At 39.6% G+C, this 9,632-nt stretch overlaps 1 protein-coding gene across 1 annotated transcript in view; it reads right to left on the bottom strand.

Annotated features, from left to right (window-relative positions):
- The window catches only part of wsb1 (WD repeat and SOCS box containing 1), a 26,947-nt gene that overhangs the window by 14,179 nt on the left and 3,136 nt on the right, over window positions 1-9,632 (bottom strand). The window contains exons 3-5 of the mRNA XM_046074376.1: window positions 5,538-5,821; window positions 3,500-3,631; window positions 596-696 (exon numbers count right to left, since the gene is read on the bottom strand). Of these exons, the coding sequence (XP_045930332.1) occupies window positions 596-696; window positions 3,500-3,631; window positions 5,538-5,821 (517 nt within the window). The remainder of the gene's footprint in view (window positions 1-595; window positions 697-3,499; window positions 3,632-5,537; window positions 5,822-9,632) is intronic.

The raw sequence follows: 9,632 nt of genomic DNA, 5'->3' as shown, positions 1-9,632 counted from the left end.
ATGAGCGGACTGCAGTGCACACCGAGACGAGAGTCTCACAACACACAACACACTTTTTCTGTTTAATTAAAATCACACACTTTTTGCAGTTATGTAATCACACATGATGACATCGCGATTGCAACTGCGATTAGATCAATCATGCAGCCCTAATGCTTAGTTTATATGAAGACAATTGTTTTCAAAACGCCAAGAGTATTTTTTTTAGAAGTTGCTTAAATTTTTGTTTTCCAAGATTCCCCTTGCTGTAATGATTTAAAGGTTTAGTTTGGCCTCCACCACTTCAACATAAGAGGTATCTTAATTATGATGAAACAAGTTTACTATAACAAAAGTGAAAACATTTGCCTGCTCTGCATGCAAACTTCAGAACACTAAAATCCTTTTTTCCCCCACAAACAAAAATCAAACAGAATCTAGATGCAGGGAGCTCAACTTATCATGACACCGAGCAATTTGTTTTGAGGTGGAAATGGGAGGGCATGGCGGACGGGGTGTGTTTTCATTTGTAGATTGATTGAGCAGCACAAAGCAATTGCATACAGATTAGCTAGCAAACACATCAAAATAAGTAAAAAGGAACTTGTATACGTACTGCTTTGCCGGCGCCAACTGAACACAGGATGGAGGAGTCAGGGGAGAAAGCGCTGCAGTACACCCAGTTCTGATGCCCCCTCAAAACCTTCACCATGTTACCTACAAGACAAACAGCATTATCTAACATGACCTAATATTAATTTTGCAATTCAAGTAATAATTTATTTAGTTGTGTTTTGAAATAAGCAATCCATAGTTTAGCATATTTCCCAGGTCCTTTTGTTGCCACAAAAAACAAAAACCCTCATGCACTCACACCGTTTCTTTCCTACTTCTTGGAGTGTAGCTGCATACTAAAGACTTCAGTAAACACTTTCCTAATGAGTTTATGGTCTCAATTAATTTTTAGCATTTTGGTCACCTACAAATGTCTTGTTCAGCATTTGGTTGCACTAAAACACTCAAGATACTTAAAGTACATCTTGCTTTAAGCCCGTTTTCCACAGCCCAAAATAGCATCTAAATTAAAATCACAGTTAACGTGAATTATGAGCGCACTTTGCCAACTAAGCTAGCTAGCTAGCCCCACCCTCTTGTCTGAATATGGTCACTTTTGTCCACAAAAATTATGGGTGATTTGAAATGGGTTTTGCACATTTATGGATCACTTCCTGTGAAGTTGTAGGTCACTTTACATTTGTAAATTTGGACAATGTGTACTGCAGAGAGGTGTAAAAATAATATGTACACAAATATCTCCCTAACCAAACCATGTATTTTTACATTTGTGTTGTGTAAAATCATATCCGCAAAAATACAAATATGCACTATTGAATCTGTACTAATTTTAATTTCACATAAAAAGTTATTTACGCATTTGTGGATCTATGTCTACACACAAAACAGCTTTTACACATTTGCAGATCACTTCCTGCCAATTTGCAGGTTGGTGTTGGGAGCAGTGTTCCGCTGTTGGACTTCCCCTGAAAGCAATTATGCGTCCAGCATCCAGCACCTGATGCAACACCAGCGACTGCCATGATAGTAATCAATTGGACCACCTTGAGCTGGGATTCAGATCCAGTTTGTGACCCAGCCGCAACGTGATATGTAGAGTTTCAATATAAAAATGTAACGTTAAAAACTGAAGTGCAAACTTGATGGTGCTTTGCCCTTTTGTAAGCACCGCTCTGTACAGTAACTTTTATATGGGCTTGCTTGTATCATTTGCCAGCATGCAATCACGAGTGACAAGTACTAGCCAATCACAGCACAGCAGGGCGGACTTGTCGAAACTGGCAGGGGGAAAAAAAACATGATTCCACCAAAGCGAGCGAGACGAGAAGGAAGTGAGTGACAGGAAGCTGGGCTGCGTATCAGTGTGTGTATCAGCTTGCTGTCAGGGAGACGAAAGGCGCATTTTCAGGATTGATACTGTGGAAAATGAATATTGAAACTGTTGTAAATATTCAGAATCGATATGTATCAAACAAAATAAAAATCAATCAACAGTTTGGCAGGTAGTACAAATATTATGAATTCTTATTAAACAATGGCTTTAGTCTCTTAACATTACAACTTTTTTTCCCTGGATATGTCAGAGAACACAGATATGTGGGAGACATTCTGAATGTGTACGAAGTTTTGAACATGAGCAGAAAATCTGCTGAAACACAGGAGCTAGTCCAGGAGTTTCTAACTGATTTAAAATGAATTAATTTATCATTGAGGTGAAAAGGTGCCACAAAAGAGGGGGGAACTAAATCATGCATGCATGCTGACTCAGCAGGGATGATATTAAATAAGTTAATCTACAGGACAAACATATTTAAAAGCAATAAAGAATGCATGAGTACGTCACTGCATTATGTTCTATTCCATTTTTATTTTTTGAATTGTCACCTGCCACCTGAATTTTATATTTCTCTTTAAATAATTTAAAACATTTCCACCATAAACTGGTGCAGAAAAGGCAGAGAGTGGAGGAAATTAAGTCTTTAATGCTCAAAATTTCCTGGGGGAGGAACCCATGACTCTCCACTTACTAAGTGCCCCATCCAAGAAAAGTATCTGTATTCACACAGGTTCTGGAAGGAACATTGACTTATTAAATTTAATTATTATTCAAATGGCTTTGTTGATCCCCGGGAAAGTAATAAATCTGTTTGTCATTCAATAATATGTTTTTTTCATGTTCTTTTAATAACAATAGTATCAACAAGAATAATAAACAATATTCAGGGCAAACAGCCTGCATCTTTTTTGATGGGGTGCCGTAAGGTACCTGGATAATGTATAAGGGGATGCTGGCTCAAAGAAGGGTGAGAACCACTGATGTAGACCATACAGCAGATCAGGAACTCTCATAATGTCTGTGTGACTGCATTATCTCTGCATTAAATAAATAAATATAAAAACAGAATACACTAGGATTTTCCTGGGTTGTTCTTTGCCTTTACAGACTGGCCCTAGCCCCAGATTCTTTCTCCCACTCTTCAAAACTGTACCAGCCCTCTAAACTTACAATTTAGAGCTCTGTCAACAGCATGTTCTCAATTGAAGAAACAAATGTCTGGAACAAACTGAGCTCTGCTGTTACCTCATTACAACTGAAAATACAATTAAAAGGAAAAAAAGAAAAGAAACGAAACAAGTTAAAACTAGAATTGCAAGCAGTTGTAAGCGGAGTCCAAGCCTCCAGGCGCCAGCTGCGCCCCTCGCAGGCCGCGCAAGTCGACCCGTGCATCCCACCGTGGTGTCAGGGGCCCGTGGTGAATAAACGACCAGAGTTTGAAATTGAAGTGACTTACGGTCTGTAGCGCTTACCGCCAAGGCCGCAGTATCACTTTTATGCACGGAATAAAAAAATAATAATCTTAGCGAAAACAAAAGGGTTCCGACCCCCCACTCGGGCTTGGACCCCAAATGAAAGCTTTCCACTAAGGACAGCTCATCTACATACCGTCATCTTTGAGGTCCCATACACGGAGGGTCTTATCTCTGGATGCAGAAACTAGCATGAGGCTGCCATCAGGAGCAAAGGTCAGGTCTCGCACTACGTCAGTATGGTCCATCAGATTCAGCAACAGTTTTCCTGCAACATGCAGTCAAGCATTAATGAAAAACTCATCCATAGTGAAGTGTAACAACTACTCCTCAGTCAAGTTTGACAATGTGTACAACTTAACAGTGACTATGTTAGTGATACAATGCATCTCCATTCCTGCTCCACAAGGCTCCAATACCTCCACCTTTGTATGCTTAAGGCAAGGCAAGTTTATTGTTATTGTACATTTCAACAACAAGGTAATTCAAAGTGCTTTACATAAAAGCAACAGGGAAATTAAATTTTTTTTTAAAAGCAATATAGGGATATTGAAAAAAATACACATTAAAAAATAATAAAAGTTACAGTGCACAATCAAGGTTAAAAGAGTTAAATGGAAAATAAAAACAGGCTTTTAACAGAGAATTGTAAGGGAAAAATCAGGAATGAAACAAAAACAGAACTTCATGTATAGCGTGGAATGAAAGGACAGATTCTCTTTGTTTACTGAAAACTAAGAAACATCCTCCAACAGCTTTAGGCCCCATCCACACTACTCCATTTTAGTTCACAAACGGAGAATTAAAACAAATACGATCTCCATCCACACCAGCGTTTTAGCTGCATATCAGATGTGATCTCTGTCTACATGAAAACACTGGGCATGCGCGTGCTGGTGTAAACATGAAGCAGATGATCTATTACGTAGTTACAGAAGATTTGGCGAAGAATCACACCAGATTTTTTTTTTTGCATGCAACAATAACGAGCATGGACTGTTACTGAATGTAACATGGGACAGTGGCAGCGGAAAACAGACTGGGAGTTGTTGCAAAGTAAACGTTGACATGCAGTAGCCTACAAGTGTAGGCAGATAGGCCTGTTATTTGCATGGTACAGAATATTTTAATAAAAACACCAATTCAAAAACACTGTCAGTAGCATCATGTTTCAGCTTTGCAGAGTTATAAGACCCAATCAGAGAGCCGAGCATGAGCGCCTGCGTCATCGTTTCTAAAGTCCTCCGTTTTTGTCCATCTTCACTAAAAACGCTCTCCGGAGTTTCGAAACGCTAAACGGGGGCGGCAGCGTTTCCAAACTTCACCATTTTAGGTCTTCGTTTTTGCCGTTTTAGTCTGGACGGGAGGTGCAAACATAGCAAAATGTTTCCGTTTTAATTCGAAAACGCAGTAGTGTGGATGGGGCCTTAGTGCTGAAAGTGCAAACAGAATGCTCTGAGGATATGGGATCTACTGACTCCTAGACTCTACTGTAATTATCCATGTAGAAGACAAGAAAACAGATTTGAAGTGTAAAAACCATTATGTGGTCTGTGAAGACAGGGGGATTGTTTAAAATGCGTGTTTTTGTTCTGTCAGACGCACCTGAGACGGACTAATTAAAAACTACTTCAAGACGGTCTGTTGTACAAATAGACTGTAAACAATGAATCTGAGCAGGTCATTACAGTCTTAATATTTTTGTCATTATTTGTACCTATTCATTGACAGTGCTGTATAACTTAATTGTTTCTGTATTCCACACCTTTCTTTTTAACTTCATTTTGTTTTCATCTGTAAACCTCCTCTTGGAGGAAGAAGGAATGTGGACGATAAACATCTAAAGATACAAATCACTATAGAAATTGGGTGTGGCGAGCTGTTTGGACAGTAACATCAAAACAGCCAAACATATGGGTCTGCATCCCCCAATTTCTGTTATTTTCTAAAACAAACAAGCAAGACTCACTTTGGAGAATATATCAGCTTTAAGCCCCGTGGACTTGATAGTGTTGATTCAACTTAGTGCCTCCCAAATCCCACTGCTGTGATTTTTGCTGCCAAAAAAAACTGACATTCAAAATACTACAAAAGTCTGATTTAGTTCTAATAAAACCTTTTAATATCACAGTTAGCTCACGACATCCTATCACTTTAAAGCAATGTGTCCTCACCAGTGTAAACATCCCAGATCTTGATGCGACCATTGTTGAGGCCTGTTGCCAGTAGCAGCTGGTCCTGGCCAAACCTGAAGCGGTGCCACTCAATATTAACACAGCGGCTCTGCTTCTCTGGCACAGAGGAGCCGAAGGCCAATCCCCATACGATGTCACCGCAGTCGATACTGTGCTCGCGGGGTTCACCGGCCACTGGAATTACTTGGCCTCCATTGCTGTTCTGACGAGACAAACGACGGGGGCTTGAAGCATTGGTGCACTCTCCTCCATGGCCCACTGAACTACAGCAACAAAAAACAGAGAAAGATACAAAAAGTAGCGCTAAGCCATCAAGTGAACAGTCGCATGCGCCTGTCACTATAACGTTTGCTGGACGATATATTGTCCCAGAAATAATTGCCATAAATGATTCTGTCATTTTACCATGACAATATTTAACATTTTATGCCACTTACAGTGCATCCTGAAAATATTCACAGTGCATCACATCTTCCACATTTTGTTATGTTACAGCCTTATTCCAAAATATTTCCTCAAAATTCTACAAACAATAGCCCATCATGAAAACATGAAAAAAGTTTGTTTGAAATCTTTGCAAATTAATTAAAAATAAAAAAAAGCACATTAAGCATAGGAGTTGTCACAGGTTGGCCATGGTCAGCCATCCATTACACGACAAGGGTCCATGGGAAACCCCCAAGTGTTTTAACAGAGGTAGAAGCAGCTAACCAGTCAATGCCTGCTGTTTGGGAACAAGCACTTGTTCTACAGACAATTTCAAAGTGTGGCTCCAAGAGTCACAAGCTAAGCTGAAAGGTAGCTGATGATATAAGCCACATGTCCTTGACACTGAGTAGCACCTTTTTGTGTTTGTTCTGCTTCCCATGTTTGGCAGGGAAAGATACTGGGGGGTAAAAAATGACTAGAAAGTTCTATTAGCACATAGATTTGCTTAACGCCAACACTATGTACAGCCCAGGAACAAATGAAAGAGAAAAGCTGAATAAAAGAATGGAGAAACATATCAAATGCAGATGCTTCGTCCACCAGGGCTCACTGAATGGTTTGGTCACGTAGATGTCATTTAAAGATCAGGAGAGGAAGCTCGCCAAGCATGGAGTGTTGCCGTGCTTGCTGAGCGCAAGAGTAAAATTCATTAGCTGATACTGATATTAATGATCATGTGAAATTTCAGTAGCAGCTCTCATTCATTGAGCAGCAGCAATGCACCGAAAAAGGGGAAACACGGCTCTGTTATGTGCCACCACAGACTGTCTGGTTCTACACTTCTGAGGTCCAGTTTTTGCATTCCGTTAACATTCGGTTTTCCATAAAAATTTAGAAAATCGATTTATAACATTTGTGAATCGAAAAAAAATACCACCTTTAAAAGGGACAATGTCGTTTTCAGCAGCCACTAGCAGTGCGGTTTTAAGATTGCAACCAGGCGTGTGCTTGTACGCATGCTTTCTTGAACTCATAAGCGAGCATAATCACAACACAACCGCTTTCATACAGATCCTGCAATTAACACGGAAACATCGGCATGCCAGCTGTGGCTTTCCTCCAGACATGTTCAGGCTCTGTTACTTCAATGTTCCCGGCTCAGAGGCAACTTTACTATCTGTATCCTTCACCGGAGGCTCAGCAATGTAAGCACAGCTAACTTACATCTATTGGATGATAATGAAACGGTTAGTGAGCTAGACTGAATATTATAACTGAGATTGTTGCTACACTTTAACACTTTGCAGTAAGTTAACTTTACTGTAGTGTTAGTGGGTGGCTCTTTCTCTGTGTTGTTCTAGCCATTTTGTTGCAGTATTGTATAATATGTGGGTCATGTTAGTAAGTAACTGAGTATCGGCAAAACGACAATAAATCTAAACTGAACATTACGAAGCAAAGCAGTGGCAGGTCTGAGCTAATGTAACGTTAGCCGACTGCCCTGCCTGAATCACTATAGGCAAGTAAACAAACATTTGCTCTGTACCATTACATCCTTTCTTGCAGGCTAAAATCAACACTTTGACATAATACTGGTGGTACACATGTTAGTAATATGGGTCACGCAAACTGGTGAAGTAATGTGGAAAGCAATACAACTTTGCACCGGATAACGATACCAACTGCTCTGCGTTAGCCGGCGAGCTAACGTGCCTGTCTCAGTGGCTCCAGCCTTTCTAATGTTCATTGCGTTTTCACTCAACATTATCTGATCTTGTTTAGTCTGATTGGCTTCAGCACATAATACTTTATATTGTTGTTTTGTATCCTTACATGGAGTTTATGTTGGGGTTTGTGTTTTGTTGGGAGCCGCTTGTTTTGTGGTGTTAGTGGACTGCGTGTCGTTAGCTGCGGTGTTGTTGCTGTAATCTGAGAGAGGCTTGGGACATCCCGACCAGGTGGCCTCACATAAGAAGCAGAATAGTGGCTGTTTCAAGCAACACAACTTCATTTCTAAATGAGGTTAGAGTCCATTGACAAAAAGAAAGTAAAAATTTGTTTTATTAATAAGTGATTTCATTGAAAAACTACATATAGCCCCTTTAATAGTTGAGTATATTTACAACATAAAGCTCAGTGAACTATGAGGGCAAAAAAAATAAAAATCATCATCTTAATTGATGTAAAATGTTCATCCAGCCCTACCCTGAATCATTGGAGATAGGACAATTCATGCTTGCATTTTGTGTCTTCATTTACTTAATTTACAACTTTTGACATTTATCTGTAGAACATAAAAAATAGGCACTGTCAGCATTTTTATTCACCCCTTCTGTACAATTTCATTTGTACATTAAAATCAAAAGGAAACTTCTCAATCACTCAAAAGGTGACTAGTTCACATTTGCAATATAAGGGAAACACTGGTGTATGGTCTTAACCATTGAACAAAACCATAAATATGTATGTTAACGTTATAATGGTTGCTACATTTCAATTACTTGTAGTAACACTGCATTTGAGTGAGATAATAATGATGTGATACTTACAAGTTCTTTAGGCATTTTGTCCAGGGAATGAGCCTGACAATGCGATGCCCCTGAGACCAAGCGAAGTAGGAACCATTGGGTGCAAAGGCTACTGTCCACGCCTCGCGGCCAGATTTCTGGTCAAAGGGAGCAACAGGCACCAGGAGTTCACCAATGAACTTAGCCTTACCTGGAAAAGCGACATTGTTGCTTCAGCTATACCCATCAATAGAATCACTTATGGCCAACCCACAAGAATTCCATTCTCCCAAAGTAACCTCTTAACTCTCTCTCTCACTCACACACACACAGGCTTGTCAATGACGCAGGCATCTATCTGGCTAACTGTGCAAACCAAACCATTCATAGAAAAAAAGTGGGTGGGGTACTTCACAAATTAATGAGCTTCAATGCTTGGTAAAATAACTAATAAACAATTTCATGCATGTTCATTTGAAGAAATGAATAAATAACAAGTCTAGAAAACAAACCACTAGAGACACTAATACTCTATGTCCACATCCATGATCCATACTTGACCTCTGAATGTACTGACCGACAAGTCAAAATGTTTAGGGCAGTCAGATCTACTTTGAAATGTTGGCTTATACTTTCCCAACAAATGTGATGGAATCAATACTGATGGAGAATTTCATAACAACTGTCTGGAAAACACAAGCAGCAAAGAATTTGCTTCAGGAAAAAAAAGTAACAGTTCCATAAATGTTTCATTAGGGACAACTGTTTTCTTTTAGGGTTTGGTCCGGCTAACTTCTTGGATTTATCTTTACACATAAGTATGAAGGGAGCTGGATTTCTTTGTCACAACTTTTAGTTTTAGATTCTGACAATAAGGAAAAACTGAACTAACCAACATTACAGACACACTAGATGATATGATACACAAGCATTTGAGAAAGACAGGTTACAGTATATGCCGTGTAAGTTAACGTTACGCTTGTGGACACGCACGTAACACACGTAGGCAGTGGTGTGTGCAGGGTTATGAATCTCACTGCTTGTGTGTGGGGGAGGGCCGGGTCTGAACACAGCTTTTAATCAGCAACACAGCGCGAAGGACCAAATTTTAACCATAGAGAGTAAAATAATAAACTAA

Source organism: Micropterus dolomieu, linkage group LG17 (assembly GCF_021292245.1).
Source record: "Micropterus dolomieu isolate WLL.071019.BEF.003 ecotype Adirondacks linkage group LG17, ASM2129224v1, whole genome shotgun sequence".
Classification (NCBI taxonomy): domain Eukaryota; kingdom Metazoa; phylum Chordata; class Actinopteri; order Centrarchiformes; family Centrarchidae; genus Micropterus; species Micropterus dolomieu.
This window is presented reverse-complemented; position numbering and strand designations above follow the sequence as displayed.